Source organism: Rhinolophus ferrumequinum, chromosome 4 (assembly GCF_004115265.2).
Source record: "Rhinolophus ferrumequinum isolate MPI-CBG mRhiFer1 chromosome 4, mRhiFer1_v1.p, whole genome shotgun sequence".
In the NCBI taxonomy this organism is placed as follows: Eukaryota; Metazoa; Chordata; class Mammalia; order Chiroptera; family Rhinolophidae; genus Rhinolophus; species Rhinolophus ferrumequinum.
This window is the reverse complement of record NC_046287.1, coordinates 104,335,924-104,359,655: the sequence shown is the minus strand read 5'-3', so window position 1 is coordinate 104,359,655 and position 23,732 is coordinate 104,335,924. Positions and strand designations below refer to the sequence as shown.

The following is a 23,732-nucleotide window of genomic DNA, read 5'->3' as shown; positions in this document are numbered from 1 at the left end:
TTCATCCTTGGGCCAACACTCTTTAGCATGTATTGTGAGACTCATTATCCTTTTTTCTTTTCAGTGCACATGGGAAAAAGAGACCGGAGAACACTTTTTCTCAGTTGCATGGGGATCTGACTGCAGGGAGACAATTCCCTGTGGGTCTTGTGTTTCTGAATGTCTCGTGAGCAGAGGCATTGATTGCCCTTTTGTTCTGGACTAGCTTTTCAGGGAAGTTGGTATAAGTGACAGCGTTGGAAGACAGAGAGAGTGTCCCCTCTGGAGCAAATGGCAGTTTTATTTGCTGTCACCCTCTGGGGCATATGTCAGGTAGGTTTGCTTGTCGTAGGCTGTGAAGGATTTGTGGTCCCTAAGCTCAGCGTTCCTTAGTTGGAACACAAACCCAGAATTCACCTGGCTTCATTCACATCACCCCCATGAAACTCTGAGATAAGGAGAACCAATGTGAACATGAAGCTCGTGCTGTTTGATATCCTGTGAGTACTGTCTCTGACCCAAGAGTTTCATGGCTTCTACAAGCATCTATGAAAATGTGGCAGGCTAACTTTGTAGCTTGCAAATAGGACAAAATCTCAGATTCTTGCGTGTTCTTGACAGTCGTTAAACATTGCCCTGCCTTAAAGTTAATGTAAAAAACTCAAAAAGTAGAAAAAAAATCACTTTTAATCCCATCACTCAAAGATTATAGTCTTCGTAGTATTTTTATGTATATGTTTCCATTCTTTTCAAATACATATTTTTGCATAATTTTAATCTTATTGTAATATGAAATCATTTCCTGCTTTCAATAATCAACATTCTTCTCATTGTACAAGTAATTCAAGGTGATTATAGAAAATTTTTAAAAGAATAAAGAAAATTATTAGTATGCTTATTGCCCAATGATGGAGTCCCTATTACTATTTTGTGTATTTCCTTCCAATATTTTATGTACATTTATTATAAAGTTATAGGGAAGACTGTTATATTTTTATTTACCTAACATGTCTTGTGTACTTTCCTATTTCATTAAATATGGGAAAATAGGCTCGCTAGCTTTAATGATTACAGTATCTCATTTTTTGGATGTCCACATTCTCATAATCACTTTACAATAATTCTTTAATCAATTTTGGAAATTGATTATCTCCTAATATATTGCTTCTAACCTTCCCCCACCTCTGTTTCTTTCTCTCTCCCCCATTCCACTTCTTTCTGGTACTGCACTTCCCTGTATGTTACAACTTTTCAGCTTTTCTGTGTGTTTTTGCTATGCTCTTTTCTGTATCTTCCATTTCTTTATCTCTCCATGCTTCAGTCTGGATATCTTATCCTGATATATCTTCCGAATATTAATTATTTCTTCAAGTAAGTTTCATCTGCTTTTAAATCCATCTTTAAAATGTCTTAATTATATTTTCAGTTGTTGAATTTCCATTTGATTCTTTTTATAGTTTCTAGTTATACACTAAAATTATTCATTGTCTTTTAGTTTCTTAAAAATATTAATTGTAGTAAAAATTTGTTGCTTAGTGTTAGACTACTGAAAATTAACATTGCTAATTATAAGTAATTTATCACATAAATTTGGTATTTTAGGAACATTTAAAAAATAATGAGACTATTGATTTTGTAGGCAGGGGACTTGAATTATGATGTTACTGTCCTATAGATCATTAGATTCATAGAGTATTTAAGGTTCTTTGTATACTGGCAAATTTATATTGCCAGCTGGCACTAGAAGTGGGTACCAAATTAGATAAATTTGAGGTGCCTGTGAAACATCCTCATGAAGATGGCCTGAGAAGGAGAAATAAATGTATGAGTCGAGTATATAGATCAGTCATTTAGGCTGTGAGCTTGATTGAAATTTTCTAGGGAGAGAATACTGGCATACCTCATTTTATTCCACTTCACTTATTGCACTTCGTATATATTGCATTTTTCACAAATCAAAGGCAAGACCCTCCACCAGCAAAATGGTTATGACTCACTGAAGGCTCAGATGACAGGTAGCATTTTTTAGCAATAAAGTATTTTTTAATTAAGGTATGTACTTTTTTTTTGTTTTTTTTTTTGTTTTTTTTAGATATAATGCTATTATTGCACATTTAATAGACTACAGTATATTGTAAACATAACTTACATATGCACTGGGAAACCAAAATATTCATATGACTCACTTTATTGTGCTATTCACTCAGGTGGTCTGGAACTGAACCCATAGTATCTTCAAGCTCTGCCTGTATAGGGAGAGAAAAGAAAAGCACCTGGGACTGAGTTTTGAGGGACTCTAGTTCTTAGCTACTGGGTAGACGATACTTCTCCAGAGGTTTGCCAATGTATAAGTCTTTTTAAAGAACTAATTTTAATATTGATTCTTTGTATTTCACCTATATTTTATTTTCTAATTTCCGTTATCTTTATTATCATCTTTTTATTTTGTTTAGATTTTTTCTGTTCTATTTCTAACTTCTTAAATTAGATGCTTGGCTTGTTAATATTTTAGGCTTTCTTTTCTTTAAAAATTTTGAAAAAGTAAATCTTTAAGAACTGTTTTAATTGCACCACACAAATTTTTATATGCAATATTTCATTACTGTTCTGTTCTAAGTATACTTTAATTTCCATAAGGATTTCATTTTGTCCCATGAACTATTTACAAGTTTATTTTCAATTTTCTAAGTGTATGGGGTGACTTTTCATTTGTGATTTCTGTCTTAATTTCATTGTAGTTAGATAAGATGGCTTATATGATATGAGTCCTTTGGAATTATTGAAACCTGCATTATAATTTAATACATAGGCACCTTTCATAAATGTTCCATGTGTGCTTGAAAATAATGTACATTTTTCAGTAGTTGGACGCAAGACTCTATATTTGTCGAGTAAGTTAAGATTATTAACTGTATAATTTATTTATTCCCTGTGCGTACTGAATTTTTGTATCAATAATTGAGAGAGGGGTGTTAAAGTGTTACAGTGCAATGGTAGGTTTGTCTGATTCTCTTTGATGACATGGCAATCTGTGTTTTACAGATTTTTGTTTTTCTATATGACATTCTGGATAATTTCCTTAACTCTGTCTTCTAATTCATTAATTCTCTCTTCAGAGGTGTTTATCCTATTGCTTAACATATTTAGTAATTTTATTTTTAATTCCAATTTCTAGATGTTCTAGTTAATGCTTTTAAAAAATCTACCTGATCTTTCTGGATTTGATTTTTATACTTTTAATTAATTTAAATATACTTATTTTACTAGACTCTCCTATTTTTCAGATATGTAAAGATTTGGTCTTTGTTATCTGATCCTGGTCGTAGTTCTGTCTAGAGATTTCACATGTTTCAAAAGTTTGGGTTATGCATTTTCTTCAGTGGGGCTCCATATTTGTGAACCCAAAGAAAGCTGAGGTCTTTTTAAGCAAGCATCCTTCCAGAGGTTTTTGTATATGTGTGTGTGTGTGGGGGGTTGTTTTTGTTTTTGTTTTTTTTGAGTTTATGTCTACCAGACTTATTGCTAGCCTGGGAGCAATTTTTAATGTTAGTTTCTTAACTTGGGCATGTCCAGACCACATATTTAGTATCATTTTAAACCCCAACCTAGATGAAATTCAGGCTTATGAAGATGAATTCACAGATTAGTTTATCTCTCCCTCCACTTTATGTCATCCAACGGAGCCCTGGTCAACACAAGCTTCCCTGTCTTCTCCCTCAGCAGATGGGCTGTTTTTTTATTTAAACTAGCCCAGCAGTTCACTCAAAATATACCCTTGATTCCAACTTCCTGAATCTTGTAGCACATGGTTTCATCTCATCCTGAGGGCATTGGAACCCTCTTCCCAGACTACTGAAGCTTTCTCCCTACAGAGATGGGCAGGTCACAGCATCATCTTAATGCTGCTGCCTTGGGTTTGAGCCTCCTTGTTTATTTCACCTGATAATTTTCCTTACTTTCCTGAGAGCTCAGCTATTCATTTAAATGGATGATTTGTTTTATATAGAATTATCCAGTATTTGCGGAGGGAAGACTTTTAGGTTTCCTAGTCCATCTTATTGCCAGAACTAGAAGTCTCTATCAGTTTTATGGGAGGAATTTTTATTAACATACACACTCTTTTAACTTTTTAAAAATTTGATATGAAATTGCGTATCCACCTTTGATTTCAGGGTTATATACATTTACTTTTTTTTCTTTAACAGCTGTTGGGGAAATCTGATGAGGGGTTGTTTGTAGCTAAATTCTATTGTAGACCAAAGGTCTGTTTTCATTAAACAAATATAAAGACAAACCAATAAATAAACAAACAAATACATATATACATTTATATTAACTGTCTTTCTTCATTTATCTGTTGTGCTTTCTGAGTGGGAAGTGAAATATCAGGACTTCTGTTAAAGGGCCATGCCTGAGCACCTCAGTTTTCATGGCCTGGTAATGCAAGTCATTGAAGTAGTGGTCCCACCAGGCCTTCCCTTGACTCTGATGCTTCCAGGAACCTGATGCTTGTGGGGTGGAGAGGACTGATATTCCAGGACCTCGGGGTGGTAGGACACGCCTCTTCATACAGTGTGTGGTAGGAGCACACAGCTTGGTGGCTTTCTGAATGTTTAGTAGAATAAGATGGGACAAACATAATATTCCCAGTAATTGAGTGTATACTCATCTTGTACTGCCATGGGCCAGAGTCACATTAGAAATTGAGGGCTAGGTTACTACAAGTGCTTGTATTAAGCAATTACTGATACAGATAAGCTCAAATAAGGACCATTAAAGAAAAAGCGACTTGATGTCATTTTTTAAAAGAAAAATGTTTAAAATAAAGAGAAATGAATGTTTATTATTACAGATAGAGTTATAAACCTCGTATTAAAAAAAGAGCAAGATTGTGGTTCTCTTCAGTGACATAGATAAGGAAGAGAGATTGGGTAAGAAAGGAATCAGGAAGAGATGAACATAAGGTCTGATTGTCAAAGCTAAATAAAACAAATGTGTTTAAAAGGTAATCATTTGTATTTTTAAAGTAATAAAAATGGCCTGACTTTCTTCTAAAAAATGTAATAAAATTCCCATCTGAAGTTTATAAGCCCAGCTAATGTTGAAAACCTCTATTCTTAGTTAAAGTAATTTTCTTTACTGCAAATGCCTTGTTCCAGCAACCAGAAAGAGTGTATCACTTTGAGATGAAAAAAGCCTACCTTTTAGACTACTTAACACAAATTTTTTAAAGCTATGTTGCACTTATGCAACTGTAGGCATAAATGGTTTCACTTTTTGGTTTCTCCTATGGACAGATGGAGTCAAGATATGGATAGCTGTTGCCTTGACAATGCTAATACTGTTGAAAATACTCTGAAGTTATTTTATAGTTAAACATATACATGGTCGCAAGTGAAACTAGTTGTATGATGTTATAAAACTAATCTAAGTTTTCAAAACTGAGAACGTTTTCATAAAACAGTGGCTGTTATCCAACAAAATATATTGAATGCAAACTGTTGTTTCACTCATAGCAATCACAGTGCTTTGGCTAAAACTATCTAGTGAAATTATTCTCAACAAGAGGATTGTACTTTATTTCCATGTTTTACCCCTGAACCTCACAAGTAGACTCTCTCTCCCTCTGTTCTCTGCTGCTTTGAGAATTGCTACGTTAGAAACAGAGAGGTCACAGATGGAAATGCACATGGTCCAATACAGAACCAAAAAACTTACGTAAAAATAACTTATGTAGTTCTCTCAGTCTCATTTGTTAACTGGAATTTAAAGATATTCCTCACTAATAATAAATACTCTTAGTGACTGATGTGATGTCCTTCATGTTAACTTTTTTATTTTCTATTTTCGTCTTCACAATTCATTCGTCATGCCTTACTTAGAGAATCTTCTCCATTTTGTGTTTCATGCTATCCCCAGAACTTTGTTAAATAAAAAACTTTGTATTTAAAAATCTTACTTCTCATGACAAATATTATTTAGAAATGCCATAAAACTATTTGCTAATTGCAGGCTTAACTGCAGTATCTTTAATTGTATTATTTTTTTCATGTCAAGCATTGTAACTCAATTCTAAATAAATGATTTCACAAAAGGTACAAATAAAAATCATTGGAATGAAGATGGAATAGACACATCAACAGGACAGCAGTTGACACATGTGGTACCCTGAGAAAGGACTGCTATTTAAAGCAAACCACAATAATCTTGCTAACCATAACACCTAATCCCCGGGAAGTAACGTCCTTGAGTCCTGTCTGTACTAATTTTTACTTTGGAAAGTTCTCTTTTGATTGGGTATGATTTGTTCTGTATCGTTGTAGGACTTTGTTTAGGATTAGAATAAGTGCTTTTTAAAACAATTTTAATTGATTTTTAAGGAAAAAAAATGAACCTCTGGTCAAGGAATAGTGCCGTTTATTTCCTGTAATATTGAAACCTTGTACCATTTCCCTTCCTTTTTTGTTAACACATACTGTTTCTTTTAGAGAAAGATTCTCCCTCTTTCTCTCTCTCTCTCTTTCTGTAGTTATGATGCTCACTTCTTGAGAAGTCTAGTCATAGTCTATTAATGTGATAGATTTATAAGATTGTGGTTTTGGAAGAAAGAGTGAAGAGAGACTGGTGGCAACAATGCGACAGAAGCAAGAGATTTAATTAATACTAACAGACAGACTTTACAATGTAGATCACTTCCGGCTTCACCATGAGAATGAATTGCCTTCTGCTATGATTACAACAGGATTTGTGATCATTCTTTTCTTGCCATGCCTTTCCCCCTAAAATTGGCTACTAGGACTTCTTTGCATGTAAAATGCCTTAAGTACCAAAGCCTTCTTTAGTTTTTCTTTCTTTCTTTCCTGAAAGCACATTGAAGATTGTGCCCAGATAGTTTGCATTAGCAAATGGAGATTTTGTAGCAACAGGACGCCTATCTAAAATGCCTGAGTTGATTTTTTAAAATATCAATGAAATTTCATTTTCCCCATGAAAATATTTGTTTTGGAAAAATGCATACTGTTGCACAGCAAGTGGGTAAACTTCAGACTCGAGTTCTTATCCAGCACTTCCTTCCCGAGAATATCCAGGGTGCTGACTTGCTATGGCCATACTGCTTCTTGAGAACAGCCCTAATGAGATGAGGGCTGTCACAGGTACACTTTGCTAGTAATGAAACACGAAAGTTTATAAATGATTTACTTTTTGAAACATAAGTAGTTAGATAGAATTAAATTTATACCTGTAATACCATCATTCAGTTTCCTCCTGGTATTATGAGGAAGGGAAAAAGTAGCATTTCAGATTACCCCCACTTTTAACCATGTGATGCTGCCTGAGATGTGTGACCCCCTTTTGATGTACCATCAATGATTGTGATACCTGGGAACTTACACTATGTTTTCCTTGTCCCCAAAGTTTCGTTTGGTTTGTCAAAGTAAGAGCAGGCCACCATCATGGTTGTGCCTGAGAATATCATTTCCCTCCCACCTCAAAGCAAACAAAACACAAGCAAATAACTGGTGGCTTTGAAAATGCTGTCAGAGTTTGCAAGTCCAGCCAATGACCTCCCATAGTGATAGAGTTTTTGTTAGCACTTCACATTGGTGGCTTTCTCTAGAAAGGACCCCTGAAGGACACCGTAGAGTTGAGAATGCATGGGCTGGGTTCTCGCTGTGGTTTAGAGAGTGGCTGCTTTGCAGTTAGGTTCTCAGCTGTCTCATTGTTTGATACTCTCCCTGCCTTTCATCCCAGCCCCTGTAGGGCAAAGAGAATGACTGTAGCCTCTCTTAGCTTTGTAATCAACCGCCAGTGATGAAGGTCTTGATTAACAGTGTTTCAGACTCCCTTTCTCAGACAAGGGGCATGGGCTCCAGGATGAATAGCGAGGAAATGAACTCAAGGCTTGACATGGGCAAGGCATTATAACCCTGGCCCAGCAAATCGAGCACAATTGTGTTCCTATTAAAAACAACAACAACAACAACAACAACAAAACTTCAAGCAAATGTGCCATTAAAAATCCCTTACATAACTCACTGTGGCAGGTTTGGGTTTCCTCTGGTTCAAGTTTTCTTGCCTCTTTGATAATCAAACGATCTGAAGAAAGGCATAGAATTTCAGGGGACAGTCTGCATGACAGGCTCACAATAGGGCTATTCACGAGGGCTCTTTTATTACCTTAAATAGTATCCGCATCATTCTTAGTCTCTGGCTTTCCTACAAGGCTCCATTTAAACTTAACCCAACTCGCAGACTTAACTGATCCAGCAATTACTCAATACGACCAGCCAGCTACTGTCGCTTTTTTCCCCTTTTGATAAGGGGATTTAACACAATGGGCTTTACAGTTCTTAAATGACTGCATTTTCCCTTCTGTCTTTCAGATGTGGTGCTTATATGACCTTTTGTTCTTAATAAAATTTCACATGGTTTGATTGTATTTTTTAAAAGTATAAACAAACAATATTGAATCCTACCGTCAAGCAAAATTTTCATATCTTGTAGGTGATATAGAAATGGAATTCATTTCATAATATTTATTTCACAGCTGATTTCAAATATTAGATATTATTAACAATTAGATATTATTAAATCAGTCCTGAAAATATTTTCTTTATTTTTGAGGGGTGATTTTGGTAGTACAAACATTCCTAGTCGTACTTCCACTTCTGCACCTTCTGGGTACTTGCTGGTGTAGATACTATTCCCGGTACCAAAGTGCTGGTAATACGTTAATCATCTTGGTCCCTTGGGTTGGGGTAGAGGGGCTAGGGGAGGAGAGAGCCCTGAGGATGTATTTGGTAGCACACCACACTTTGGACCTACATCTTAGAATCGTGGCTTTCAAACTTTAGTAGGAACAAAAATCATCAGAATGTTTGTTAAAAACGCACATGCCTAGACCCCAGCGCCAGAAGCTCTGATCTGGTTCTGGGATGGGGCCTGAGAATTTGCATTTTTAACAAGCACCCCATTGATTCTGATGCTGATGGTTATTGGACCATACTGAGAACCACCATCCTAAATTCACCAGGGAACGTTGGGAGTTGTGATGCCTCCCCTGCAGGGCCTGTTGCCTCCAGGTGAGCCAGGATCCCCTGGGATGCAGTGGCCCTAGGCGTGATTTCCCAGAGCTGGTGGTGGCTGGAGGGGAAGGCTGCCTCTAGGATTTGCAGGGTTGGAGCAGTGAGTACCCCCCACAGGCATCACATTCCCAGGGACACCCCTCACCTGGGGGCTGGTGCTGGGTGTTTGACAGTGTCACCTCACTCCCACCCCAACTTCACACGTGAGAATTTCAGCGCAGTTTTTGTCTGCAGTTTTTAATCCAAATTTGCTTCTCTATCCTCCTCCCCAACCTCTATTCAAGTAATTTTACATTTTTAGAAACAAAGTTATTTTTCCAAAGGATTTCCAATGAGAAATGGATGCTCAAGAAACCTTTTGAGAATTATGGCTGTAATATGTTTGTTCGTTTCCCAAAGATGAAATTTTTCCTTGATGATAAGTTGATCTGATGGTCAGAACAGACAAGGGGAAAGGTGGTGATGCCACTGCTGATGTTCACAGCACGGTCTGAGGTGCTGAGTATATTCTGTCTGTAGACTCCACCCCCACGTAGTTGGACGGCTTTTTTATTATGAGAATTTTCATTTTCTTAAAATTTATTTTTCAATTACAGTTGATCTACAATATTAGATTAGTTTCAGGTGTACAATATAGTTGGTTAGACGTTTACATACCTTATGAAGCACTCTCCCTGATAAGTTTTGTACCCACCTGGAACCATATGTAGGTATTACAATATTATGGACTATATTCCCTATGCTATATTTTGCATCCCTGTGACTATGTTGTAACTACCAATTTGCACTTCTTAATCCCTTCACCTTTTTCACCCAGCCCCCCAACCTACCGCCCATCTGGCATCTATCAATTTGTTTTCTGTATCTATGAGTTTGTTTCTGTTTTATTTGTTTATTTTGTTCTTTAGATTTCACATATAAGTGAAATCATGTGGTATTTGTCTTTCACTGTCTGGCTTGCCTCACTTAGCATAATTCCCTCTAGGTCCATCTATGTTGTTGCAAATGGCAAGATTTCATTCTTTTTTATGGCTGAGTAATACATTGTATATATGTGCCACCTCTTCTTAATCCAGTTGTCTATTGACGGACACCTAGCTTGCTTCCATATCTTGGTGATTGTAAATAATGTTGCAGTGAACACGGGTGCATACGAGGGCAGACAATTAAGTTCACAAATTCATCCTAGAAAAAGTGCTACATACCTCATTTCTGAATATCACTATAGTCACCTTCGAAGTACTCCCCTTGGGAAGCTATGCACCGACGCTAGCGCCTAGTCCACCCTTCACAGCAATTTTAGAACTCTTTTTCTGGATTGGCCATCAGAGCTGTCATTGTATTACCCTTAATGTCCTGAATCTCATCAAAATTTCTTCCTTTCAATATTTCCTTTATCTTTGGGTAAAGAAGAAAATCATTGGCAGCCAGACCAGGTGAGTAGGAAGGGTGTTCCAATACAGTTATTTGTTTACCGGCTAAAGACTCCTTCACAGATAGTGCCGTGTGAGCAGGTGCATTGTCATGATGCAAGAGCCATGAATTGTTGGCAAAAACTTCAGGTCACCTAACTTTTCGCGCAGCCTTTTCAACACTTCCAAATAGTAAACTTGGTTAACTGTCCAGTTGGTACAAATTCGTAATGAATAATTCCTCTGACATCATAAAAGGTTAGCAACATCAATTTGTCTCTTGATTTAGACTGACCGAACTTTTTTGGTTGTGGAGAACTGGCTGACTTCCACTGTGCACTTTGATGCTTTGTTTCAGGGTTGTACTGGTACATCCATGTTTCATCACTAGTGGTAACACGGCCCAAAACATCGTCTTGCCTCTCCAAAAGGTCTTGGCAAACTTTGACTCTCCTTTGCTTTTGTTCATTGGTGACCTCCTTCAGGACCATTTTTGCACACACTTTTTTCTCATGCCAAGATTTTCAGTTAAGATTTTCCTAACTGTTTCTCTGTCGATGTTTACTTGCTCTGCCGTGCTTCTCACAGTCAGTCGATGATTTTGACACAATTCGATGAATTTTTGCAAAGTTTTCTTTAGTTCTGCTCGTTACTGGCCGCCCTGACCGCTCTTCATCAGTGACGCGTTCTCTCCGCTCAGAAAAACATTTAATCCATTTGTACACTGCTGTTTTCTTCATGGCATTATCCCCATAAACTTGGACTAACATATCCCTGATTTCACTTCCACTCTTGCCAAGTTTAACAAGAAATTTAATGTTTGTTCATTGCTCTAATTCAAGCACAGACATTCTCGCGATGGCACACAAAACACGCAACAACAATAATGAACGCCACTCAGCAAGACACCGCCACACGTAGACACGAACACAGCTGTGATACATTGATATACCAAGGTTATGAGACCTTACCGAGCTATTTTTACAGTGCTGCCAATGTAAGTACACGGTGGCAAGTTCACGAATTAAATTGTCAGACCTCATATGTCTTTAAAAATTAATGTTTTGGATTTCTTTGGATAAATGCCCAGATGTGGCATTTCTGGGTCACAGAACTAGAAAACACAACTCACCTGTGTGCATTGCCCAGTTTCCAGAGTTATCAAGAGTTATAATTTGGGGCAGCTTTTTGTTTTTTTCCTCAAATTTTGCTGGCGGTTTTCTGTTTGGTTCATTTTAGGAGTGAATCAAACATAAGCTGCTTTGCTCGAGGTTTAAGTGCAATGATCATGTGATTTGAATTTGTCCTTCCCAGGAATGTGTTCCGGAAAACCTCGAAGTGAAGAAGGAGATTTTTGCTCAGTTAGATGGAATCGTGGGTGACGATGTGGTCCTCAGCAGTTCCACCTCATGCCTCCTGCCTTCCAGGCTGTTCTCTGGGATGGCACATGTGAAGCAGTGTGTTGTGGCTCATCCGGTAAGTGTGTTCAACCTGCAGAACCGATCACATCTCATTCTGGTTTCTGGGAGCAATACATTTTGATTAATCAATTCACTGGTATATTTTAACAGCTTGGTTGAGATGTAATTCACGTACCACACAATTCAAATTGTATAGTGTAATGGTTTTTAGTGTATTTAGAGAGTTGTACAGTACTGGCATTTTTCAAAAGAATTTTATCCAAAAAGTTTTGGATTGTCTCTATATACCTAATGCATAATGACACAGCAATCTTACAGACTCTTGCCATCAAGTAGCTCACTGTTTAGCTGAGAAAAGAGAGAATACTAAACAAATAATTCCTCTATTGAGGAAAAAGTGCTACATTAAAAAAATATGTACACCTAGTAGGATTTTGTAGATCTGTCACTTGTACTGTGTACTTTACTTAGTAGGGTGAGCTTTGCTAAAATGCAGATTCTGAGTCCCACTCTTGAGATCCTCCTTCTTCTCGTCTGTCTACTATCCATTGTAGTTAAGTGGGCAGACTCATTCACTAGGCATGCATTGTGAGGCGTATTGGACAATGAGTTTAGAACTGGCATGCAAGCTCTCAATAAATCTTCTTGAGATGACTGTTAATGTGAGGAAAAGGGAATTAGAAGGAGAGAAATTAGAGTCAGGGATTACTGGGTGGACTCTTGAGGACCAACTGTGGGCTCAGCCTGCCCTTGCAGAACTGGGATGGTCTGTTGGAACAGAAAAGCTAGCTTAGTTCAAGTCATCATAAATCTGACAGTATGTGGTGATGACCACACCCTTTGCTCCACCAGGCCATCGGTGGTTAAGGCTGGGGAGAGGCTACACCAAGAAGCTGGGCAGACTGGATAGGATCTGGTTGGGCTGTTGAGGGAGGAGAGTGTTTGAGGATGGGAAAGAGTATGAGAAAGTCCCTGGGCCAAGAACAAGCATGGGGTGTGCAGAACTGTGAGGGGACCAGCCGCACTGGAAGAGCACACATACTTGGCGAGCAGGAAGGGAAAGCTGGAAGGCTTGGTAAGAGTTGGGTTGTAGAGAATCAGAGTTACTCTAAAGAATTGAGACTGGCTGAGGTACAGAGCATCTTGGTGATGCAGAGGAAATGGTGCCTTTGGAGGGTAGTCTGAAGGTGGCTCAGGGGAAGGGCAGCTTCTCCACAGAACGTGGGGCAGGAGTCCAGGTGTAAATGACCAGGGCCCAGGTGAGGCTGGGGGCCCTAGAACAGAGAGCAGGGAACTTCCTCTTTCTGAGCAAGAGAAGTTTGGAATCGGGAGGTCCCAGTTTGCTCGAGGAGGTGAAGGAAAAGGGCGAGTCATGGATACTGTCTAGATTTTATATTCTTCAAGGAGGTACAGCTTGGACTTACAGAACTCTGTAGTTCTGGATGTCTGGGTGTCCTCATACTGAAGTATAATGGAAAGTGTGAAGGAAGGTTATGAAATAAGGCAACTTCAACTGATAGAACATAGAAGAAGCCAGTCATGTTTGGTTACCCCTCAAATATTCAAATACAAGTGAAATTAGCACCAAGAATTCTAACCTTAATTGAAGCACCCAAAGACTGTGTCCTATGCAGCATATTATGTCTTTGCTTCTGTGATATTTATATGTCCATAAAAAGGGCTCTTAGAAACGGTAAACTACTTACTAAGTTGTTAATTGCTTCAGTGAAGGTGGAAGCCTCTTGCTTGAAAGCTTCCAACTTCTAACCACTGTTTTTACTTCTAAGGCTATTTAGGAAACAACTAAATCAAATTGTTCAGGAAATACCTCCTAAATCCTTTGATAAGACTTTGCTCTCAGGGAAATGCAAATCAAAACCACCTCACACCAGTCAGAATTATCAAAAAGTCAACAAACAACTAGTATGGGCAAGAGTATGAAGAAAAAGAGAACCCTGTACACTGTTGGTGGAATTGTAAATTGGTGCAACCACTATGGAAAACAGTGTGGAGTTTCCTTAAAAAATTAAAAATAGAACTACCTTATGGCCCAGCAATTCCACTTCTGGGTATTTATCTAAAGAAAACAGAAAACTAATACAAAAAGATGCATGCATCCCTATGTCCGTTGCAGCATTATTTACAGTAGCCATGATATGGAAGCAACCTAAGTGTTCATCAATAGACAATTGGATAAAGAAGAGGTGGTACATATACACAATGGAATACCACTGAATCATAAAAAAGAATGAAATCTTGCCATCTGCAACAACATGGATGGACTTACAGGGTATTATGCTAAATGACATAAATCAGAAAGAAAAATACCATATGATTTTATTTATTCGTGGAATCTAAAAAACTAAATAAATGAAAAAATGAAACAGAAACAAATTCATAGATACAGAGAAGAAACCAGTGATTGCCAGAGGAGATGGAGAATGGAGGGTTGGATGAAAAAGGTGATGGGGTGTATAGTCAATAATACTGTGATAAATGTGCACGTGACAGATGGTTACTAGACTTAGGGGGTGATCACATTGTAAGGTATAAAAATGTGGAATCACTATGTTGTGCATCTGAAACTAATATAATATTGTATACCAACTATAATTACATTAATTAATTAAGAAAAGACTTTTACCACATCTCTTCAATTTTAAACTGTCTAATGGGCAAGACCACACCTTTCACATCCTTCTGTGTCACACAAGCACTCTGACTAGTAGCTCGGTCAGTAACAGTTGAGTAGCAGTGACATTTCTCTCCCTCATACCCATACAGTACTGCTCACTTTTACTTACCTAATCAATGACAAACAGCATAGGGAAAGTCAGTCCAGACTTTATTGTAAAAATTAACGTCTCATTACTTTTGTCAATTACTTTAAACCCAAACTGATGTTAAGTAAAGCAAATCATCCAGGTTGAGTGTTTTTGGAATTTTATCCCTTCTTTCTTCTGCCACCCACCTTTTGATCATTCCACTGACCTCTGGAAAGGACAAGAAGCATCTTGGACAATTCATTCTGAGCTGGATGGGCAGTGACTACGTAATCCAGAGCTGCTGGTAATCTTTGAGGAGCTGCAGGGTTTTCTGTTCAGACCTGCATGCCAGACAGGAGAGGCTTAGCACATCAGTGGCTCATATGCCTCTGCCCTCAGCTCGGTGCCAGGTCACCAGGATCCTCTGCCTGGACAGGAAATAGGATAAAGGAAAAGGTAGCCAATTAGTGCCCTCAGTTTGCCTGTCCACCCCTGCACAGAAATGCCACTGGCCAGCGCGTTTTGGTGTCACACATGTTCTCTTGGGCACCTTTCCAGTGGACACTGGTGGATGGGTGTGCTCTCTCAGCACCCTGGTAGTTGAAATGGAATTTGAGAGTGGACTTCATACACTAAAGCCAGGAAAAGTGACAGGCGCAGCAAGACAGGGTGATACAGCCATTCTCTGCGTCTCCAACATTCTTCCTCTCAGACGTTTGTATGCTGAATGTCCTCTTCTGCCTGTCTCCCTACAGGGGTGTAGAGGGCTTGAGGACAGCCATTTGGCAGTGGGGTGGTGTTTGCAGTGACTGTCTGAAGGTCAAGTTTGGTGCAGTCTCTCTTGGTGCATAGAATCTGTCAACAGTACATGGAAACCACACAGATTTCTACTGGTGGTTTCAGCTGCACCTTGCAAAGGTGTTCCCCTCTGTCCTTCCTTTCCACCCGGTCTGTGGCGGTCCAGTGGAGCTGATGGGGCCTCTTTAGCACATCCCCTGCTCTTTGTGCCTCCCTGCCTCTTACCAATGCTCCGGAGGTGGGGCTGCTGGGGAAGGATGCAGGTGTTCCACAGGGATTTCACCCAGAGTGGACGTAGCTGTGACATAGGCACCACTGGGCCGTGGAGCTCGGCTGCTGCTGGGAGTAAGTCAGGCCGGCTTGCGTGGGGCCCAGAGTGCTCTGGGCCAGCCCACCCTGCCGAGCGTGCCCCCTGTGCCACGCTTTCCCACCTGGCCCTGACACAACATGCCCTCGTGTGGCTAGTCATTTGAATGGCCCATTTCCGGGTTTGCTGTGCCTGGAAAGTGCACACATCTGTGTGACTCCCACACCGCACAGCACTGCCTGTTCCAGAGTGTCAGCTCCTCGCTCAGAGGGGCTGCTTTTATTTTTCTCTCTGTGGAAGGCAAGTTCAGAAGGTGGGGGCTTGTCATCGATGAAAGGACTTTACTGTGGAAATGATAAAAATACTGAGATGAAATCCTCTGAGCCAGCTGTACGGCCATGTCCACCTGGACAGGAGTGCCCCCAGCCCCAGGCTGGGAGTGGACTGCGGCTCACTGCAGCGTCTTCTGGAGAAGGGGCAGTCTGCCTTTCCTCTGTGAGGTCAGCTTCCTTTCATCTGCTGCAGAGAGAATAAACGGCCTCTGTGTCGGGGCTGTGTATCTCCTGATCACATGCCTCTGCTCTGTTCCAGATTCGGGCAGGCTTTTCACGAGGTGAATGGAGAAGGCCCCCTGTGCCGCCCAGCTCAACCTGAGCTCTCAAAGAGCTGGGGCCTCACTCCCCTCTTGTGCCTCCAGCAGGGCTCAGCCCCCTCCCCGCACAGCCCGGGACCAGCGCTTAACCTTTAAAGAAATCGTCTCCTTCTCTCCTTTGTTTTCCCCATTTCTTGCAGGCCTGTTTCTCTATCTTCCTCATAGACCAACAGCAGAAGACCCGTCCTGTGTCCCTGTCACAAAGGGAAGAGCATTTCAGGAAACAGCCATTCTTCCCTCTTTAGTAGAGCCTCTCTCCTCTTCCTTCCCCTCTTCTCATCTCTCTGCTGGTTAAATTTAAGAGGCAGCTGCCATGATCATCAGGACCTTCTCGGAGCCTGGAATAGGGATTGATTTCCTGGTGACAGGATGAGGCGCTACGGCGGATGACCCCATCCAAGCCCTCAGGCTCTTGGAAGTCCCTTCCCAGCAGCCTATCGCCTTGAGCTCATGGACACGGGAATGTGAAAACTCATCTGTTTTAGGAAGTGCAAGGCACCAAATCATGCAGCTGTGCCTTTTAGAGTGGGTGGGGGGATTGCTGCAGGACTCCGAGCTGGAGGTGGTGTGGTCAGCGTCCTCTTGTTAATTTTTAAAAAATACTTAATTGTGATCAAATACACACAACATTTACCATCTTAACCGTTTTTAAGTGTAGAGTTCCGTGACGTTAAATACATACTGATGTACAATTATCACCACGTAGGTCTCCAGAACTCTTTTCATCTTGCAAAACTGAAACTCCTTCCCCATCAAACAACAGCTCCCTAGTCCCCTCCCCCAACCCTTGGCTTCCACCATCCTCCTTTCTGTCTCTGTGGATTTGACAGCTCTGCCTTACAAAGGGTCACCCTGGCAGTGGCAGAGAGGGTGAGCATGCCGGGGTAGGCCAGTGAGGAGAGTGCAGAACCCAAGTTGGAAGAGATAGCCTGAGCTAAGCATGTGGCAGAGGGAATGGGTTTTTTGAGAGGTGTGAATGTAACTGATAGGACTTTGGTCACTGATGGGAAGTGGGGGAGGTGAGGGCCAGGCAGGGCCCAAGCATGTTTCTCGTGGTGCTGCTTTTGGTGTTCTCGTCGAGATGGGGTGCTAGGAAGAGGAACGCATGTTGGGGTGGGAGAGACGTGGCTTTAATGTCTGACAGGTTGCGGGCATGCCTGTGGGATGCCCGAGGGAAAGTGTCCAGGGCACATCTATGAATTTGGGCCTGCCATGGGAGGTGCGCTCCATGCAAGGTCTCAGCCTTTTGGCAGTGCCAATGCTGTGGGAGCTGGTGAGCCCTCGTGGGGAGTCTGGGCACAGAGGGAGGCTAAGGTGCAGCCTGGAGCACCAGCATCACTCAGAGAGAGCCTTCGAGGAAGACGGAGACAGGGAACTAGGAATTTGTACATAAAAATGCTTTCTGTCTGTCTGCATCTGTGCTTTGCTACCCATGAAGCTTAGAGTGGAGAGACCCTGAGCCAAGCATCCTGTATAGTGAGACAAAGTTCATCTGAGACAGACACGCTTCCATTTCCTGTTATTCTGATCTTTAAAAAGGCCAGCAGTGAAACGTTTTTAGAAGAATGCAATGATTAAGGCAGGAGATAAGTGATTCGTTAATTTATAATTTATTTGAAAACAGGTGCCATCCTTTCTTGCTTTCTAAGAGGAGGGCGAGTGTGATACAACAGGCCAAGAGGAGGCGGAGCCTCTGAAACATAGCTGTGTGAGGACCTGCTGCCTCTCCTGCAGTGTCCCAGGAGAAATACGTTTTCTTTTCCTTTTCTGTAGGAGTCATTTTAAAATGGATGCTTCTTGTGGTTATTTAGGAACCATGAGGTCCTACCAACTTTCACCCATGTATGGAAGAAAAACAGTCTCCAGGCTGCATTTGGGGAACAGTTAACTGAAGCGCGTGAGGCCAGTTGGGTTGTGCCACAGGCACTGTGTGTGGACATCCGATAATTATCTCTGGAAATCTTTAAGCACTCCAGCTGTCTGCTGACTCTCTGTCCTCCTGTCTCTCTCATAAGGTAAATCCACCTTATTATGTCCCCCTGGTTGAGCTGGTCCCACACCCAGAGACAGCCCCTGCGACAGTGGACAGGACCCATGCCCTGATGCAGAAGATCGGACAGTCCCCTGTCAGGGTCCTGAAGGAAGTTGATGGTTTCGCCCTGAATCGCCTGCAGTACGCGGTCATCGGCGAGGCTTGGAGGCTGGTGCAGGTGCGTGGGCTGCGCCATCAGGGTGGGGCAAGTCAGCGGAGGCGGGAGGGGGGTGAGGGGAGGGCAGAGGTGGGGCCTGTCTGAGCAAAGGGTGGAAGCAGGGAGTGAGCAGAGGCGGAAGCCCGGATGAGTAGAGGCAGAAGCAGCTTTCTGGGGTACCATGCGGGTAAGTGCTGGGTCCTCCTCGCTCTTTCTGGAGACTGAAGACAAGCTTTTCTCTCAGGTTCAGTGAAAATGCAATGAAAATAAAACGTCACCATAGCAATTCTCTGTTTCAGACATACTTTGTTACAGGGGTTCATCTGATACCAACATGAAGGTAGACTGTTTCCAGCCCTTATGTATCATGGTCACATAATTATCTCTGAGTGACACGCTGTATTTTCCCACAGCCTTGGATTCCCCCTTTCCTCAGTGTTACAATTTTGTAGGAGGGAGAAAAGTTATATTTTGAGTAAAGTACACTTGTACACTTGTAAGTACACTTGTAAAAGGAACCCAATTTATTTCAAGACCTTGAGGAATACACAATAGATAACCCTTAAACTTGTTAGTAATAGGTTAGCCTTACATATAAACGGGGTATCATTTATATTGGTGTTTTGTTTGCTTTTTTAAATGTACTTTAATCTGAACTTAATTAAATGTTGTTTTTTTGTTGCTGTTTTTTTGTTTTGTAAAGATTTTATTGCGGAAGGGGAACAGGACTTTATTGGGGAACAGTGTGTACTTCCAGGACTTTTTTCCAAGTCCAGTGGTTGTCCTTTCAGTCTTAGTTGTGGAGGGCACAGCTCAGCTCCAGGTCCAGTTGCTCTTGCTAGTTGTAGGGGGCGGAGCCCACCATCCCTTGCGGGACTGGAGGAATTGAACTGGCAACCTTGTGGTTGAGAGCCCACTGGCCCATGTGGGAATTGAACCGGCAGCCTTCAGAGTTAGGAGCATGAAGCTCTAACCGCCTGAGCCACTGGGCCGGCCCATATATATATATCTGTGTTTTTAACCACATCCTTTAATTAAAGGATTTGATCCATGACCTAAAACGTTGCCTTGCTGTACGCACTGCCGTCTACATTTGTGCGAGTCCTGGTGGCGGGCAGGACTTGAAGGGGAGGATTGGGATCTGGGGCTCAGGTGGGGGACAGCTCTACCACACTCCTGTTTCAGAAGGCAGGGAGGTGGAGCCCAGCTGAGTCATCTGCGTGTGCCGTGGGCCCACATCTGACGCTGAGTGCAGGTCCCATCCTGAGACAGGAACAAGGAAGCCGGCCTGTGGGCGTTGCCTCGCTGCTCCCCCGTCCAGGATGTACGTGACCCGACTGCTTCCCAGTTCTGGCATTTGGTCACAGCCTGTGAGGTTCATCATCTGACCTGACTGCCCAGTGCATTTGCCACATGACAGATGCAACTCTGTGTTCTCTTCGTTTAAAATCCAGTTAATGCTCTTAGATATCAAGACAGTGCTAGGATTTCCACAGAGTTTGCAATTTTAATTTCTAGTAATTGTAGACTGTTTTTGAACATTAGTCAGTGGTAGGGTATTTGAAATAAACACTGAACTAAAAGCACCCCCTTGGCGATCATTTGAAATATTTCCACTTGTCTAGAGTAGGAGAACAAGAAATCTTCAGTATTGTAGTACAATGTTGTAGGAGGTTTCAAGGCAGTTTTTACTTTTATTTGTAAGATACCTTTTTGTCCCCAAGGTAGAAAGGAAAGCTCTGAGTTAAATCTTGCTCTCTCCAATCTGAAAGATTTGAGGCAACTTTAGGAAAAACTTGGAGAGTCTGGTTAAAGTAACTGGGTGGAAGTCACGCACAAAGAATTCTCTTTGTTTTGACACAAAGTGGGACTGGCTGCAGTTTGGAAGCTCCAAGCTGCGAAGAGCCACGTAAGGTTCTGGTGTCTTTGCTGGTTGGGGAAGTGGGAAAGTGGAGCCATCGTGGAATTTGGCTATTTTGGAAGTTCTTGTTGCTGCATTTTGCCCACCCTTCTTTTGACTGTCCTGACTGGCAGACTGAGTGTGATCATGTTATTGGCTGTCAGAATATTGTCACTCCTGGTTCGCAGGGATGACACACCTGAGAAAGAGAATCCTGCATGTGTCTCTACACTAGCTGCTGTGGAACTCACATGCCTGGAGTCCCCATGTGAACCAAGTGCTAAGATCCATCAGGATACAGTATGAATGTGACCAAATGAGAAGAGACTACAGAAATGAGAAACAAGGTTAAGTTATGACTAGAACCCAAAGAACTGCCTTTGCTGAAAGTCTAGAAGATAATTCCCTTTAAAAAATAAAGATGATCTACAGACAGTAAGAATGAAGACAGGTCTAGAAACCTGTCCATAGGTCCATCTGTCCAGGTTGGGGTGAGGATGGGATGGGAAGAGCCGTGGGGCATCCTTGAGCTCTGCTGGGGAGACTTGCAGTGACAGCGAGTGTTTCCCTTCTGGGGGCCGGGGCTCATGCAGAGAATATGGAAGGAGGGTGGGGCTGCTAGTATTGTGCCTTTTACCATCACTGTCAGAGGCCACCCAGACACGGGAGGGTCCCGAGCACACCGGATGTGTGTCTGTTCCCAAAGTAGTTGCTTCCCGTGGCAGAGAAGCCACTGGTGTGGGCCTCTGAATGTTCCCACACAGGCCCTGATTTCCTTAGGCTCTGGGATGAGGTGGCAGAGCCACAGCCATTCTCTGAGAGAAGCATTCTCCTTGTGCACTCCCGCTGGGCCTACGGCCAGTATGGACCCCAGGAGAGACACAAAAGGCACGTTTCCCTACCACCCCCCACCTCCCCCTGGCTGGTTTAACAATTCCTGACTTTACTGCATGAATTTCTTGAAAGCAAACCTCTTCTGCTTGGAGTCTGTTTCCACTTTAGGTATCGAGAGTCAGGAAAGGTGAGACCGCCTCTCCTTGGTCTGTGCAGACCTGCACGCATGTGCTGAACCAGCCAGGGCTAAGCTTAGGTGACACCTCCCTGATTCACAATTTCAGAGCCAGTTGAACTTGATTAGATTTGGGGGTGTTCCAAGTTGACCTCAAAGCATTTAAGGGCAGCTTTATTGTAAAAAGGAGCTGAATCAGGAAGTTTTACAGTAAAACTGAAGACTTTTATACATTTTAAGTGAAAAAGATGCAAAGTTTCTCTTTCTGGGTAGCTTTCGCATGTGACCAGAAGCCCCTGTGACTCCTCCTGGACCTGGTGAGCAGAGTGAGCTGAGATGAGCGGGAGTTGCCCTACTCAAGGACTCACATGGGTGCTGGTTCATTACTTTCTGGACTCACAAAGCACACTGAAATTTGGCAGAGCCTTTTTCTGTGACCCAAGCTACCGCTAATGTGCTTTCAGGGTACGAGAGGTGCAAGGTGACTTGGTTCCAGAGTGCTAAGAGGTCTTGTGAGGACATGGGCCTGCATCCCTCTGTCCTGGCTTTCAGGGTGGTGGCTTAGATTTGTGCAAAGCTGTCTACACAGACAACAGGGAACAACACAAATTTAATCCAAGCGTGGGTCTCCAGGGGTCCCACCCTCATGTTGGGGTATGAGCTGGAGTGGGACCAACAGGGGCCGGGCCAGAGTGATGGCCTGCGTTCCCTCCCAGCCCTGGCTGTGTCCTGATGTGGGTGTCAGAAGCAGAGGAAGCTGTGATGCCACTTGTAGCTCTGTTGATGGGGAGAACACTTTGGATGACATTCCCGTGTTGAACCAGCCTGGCATGCCTGGCTGTGGTGTGCCATTCTTTTCAGACATTGTTGGATTTGATTTGCTTATGTTGAGAATCTTTTGCATCTAAGTTCAGAAGAGATACTTGTCTGTAGTCCTTCGCCCTTCTTTCCTTCTTTCCTTCCTTCTTTCCTTTTTTCCTCTCTCCCTCCTTCCCTGTCATTGTTTGATTTTGATATCAAGGTAATAACATGTAAAATGAGTTGGGAAATTTTCTTGCCCTTTCTGTTTTCTGGATAAGATTGTAAGATTTTTGTTAATTCTTTGTTTGCTAGAATTCTCCAGTGAAACTACCTGGGCCTGGAGACTTGTTTTTCAGGAGGTTTTTAATTACAAATTCCACTTCTTTAATGGCTTTAAAACCAAATAGGTTGTCTGTTTCATCTTGGTTGAGTTTTGGTGGTTTGTCGTTTTTGAGAAATTGGTCTGTTTCCTCTGAGTTGGCAAATTTATGAACATAAAGTTGTTGGTGGTACTCCTTTATTATCCTTTTAGTGGCTGCAGGGTCTGTGGTGATGACCCTGGTTTCATTCCTGATGTGGGTGATTTGTGTCTGTTCTCTCTCTATCAGTCTTCCTAGAAGTTTATCAATTTTATTGATGTTTTTTTAAGAAGCAACTTTTTGTTTCATTAATTTGCTCTGTGGTTTTTCCTGTTTTCACATTTACTCACTAAAGGGCATATTTTATACTCTCAGCCAAGCATGAAAGAGAAATTCTAAGAAAGGTAGGGTGTGGAGGCTCGTGTGCTGGCCTGTCAACTGTGGGGCTTGAGAGGGGAGGCAGCCACAGGCTTCATTTCTGGGTCAGAGAGGAAAAGGGCCGGGAATAAGAAGCACCTTATCTTCACTGCATCCTATACTGTGACACACCGTTTTGTCACTACCTGTGAACCTGTCCATCCCCACACAGCCTTGTAAGCTCGGCAAGATGGGCACCCAGACATCTGAGGGAACATGGGTGTTGGGTGCTAGTGTATTGTGTCACTCCATTTTTTTCCCTCCCTAGATATCAGAATCGGGATGGAGCAGACCTTGTAGGCTTGGAAATGCCAGATGGACAAGTCTGGCCACAGCCTAGCAGCCTGAGGCTGCGTCACTGGGTGACAGGATCCTGTTGGCCGGGATTTTGTGTCAATATTCTTAAGCTAATGAGCACCATCAGGAAAGCTGTGTTGTGGTGATAAAAACTCTTGCCCAGACATTAGCTGAGCTTGCATTGCCCATAAAGCCTTGCCCCATGAAGACTGGTGGGCGGACATGAGCAGACATGAGTCATGGAGCCACGAGCAGGTTCTCAGCCTGTCGGATATACTGGTGACAAGCTGTGCAAAGTGTTGAGCTCAGGTCTTAACTCACCCTTCTCAGCAGTGTGATC

The 23,732-nt window shown here is 42.0% G+C and overlaps 1 protein-coding gene across 3 annotated transcripts in view; it reads left to right on the top strand.

The window, feature by feature from the left end:
- CRYL1 (crystallin lambda 1) overlaps positions 1-23,732 on the top strand; it is a 103,086-nt gene that overhangs the window by 60,384 nt on the left and 18,970 nt on the right. For all 3 annotated transcript variants that reach the window (XM_033104229.1, XM_033104230.1, XM_033104231.1), the window contains 2 exons: positions 11,792-11,953; positions 18,436-18,630. In XM_033104229.1, the coding sequence (XP_032960120.1) occupies positions 11,792-11,953; positions 18,436-18,630 (357 nt within the window). The remainder of the gene's footprint in view (positions 1-11,791; positions 11,954-18,435; positions 18,631-23,732) is intronic.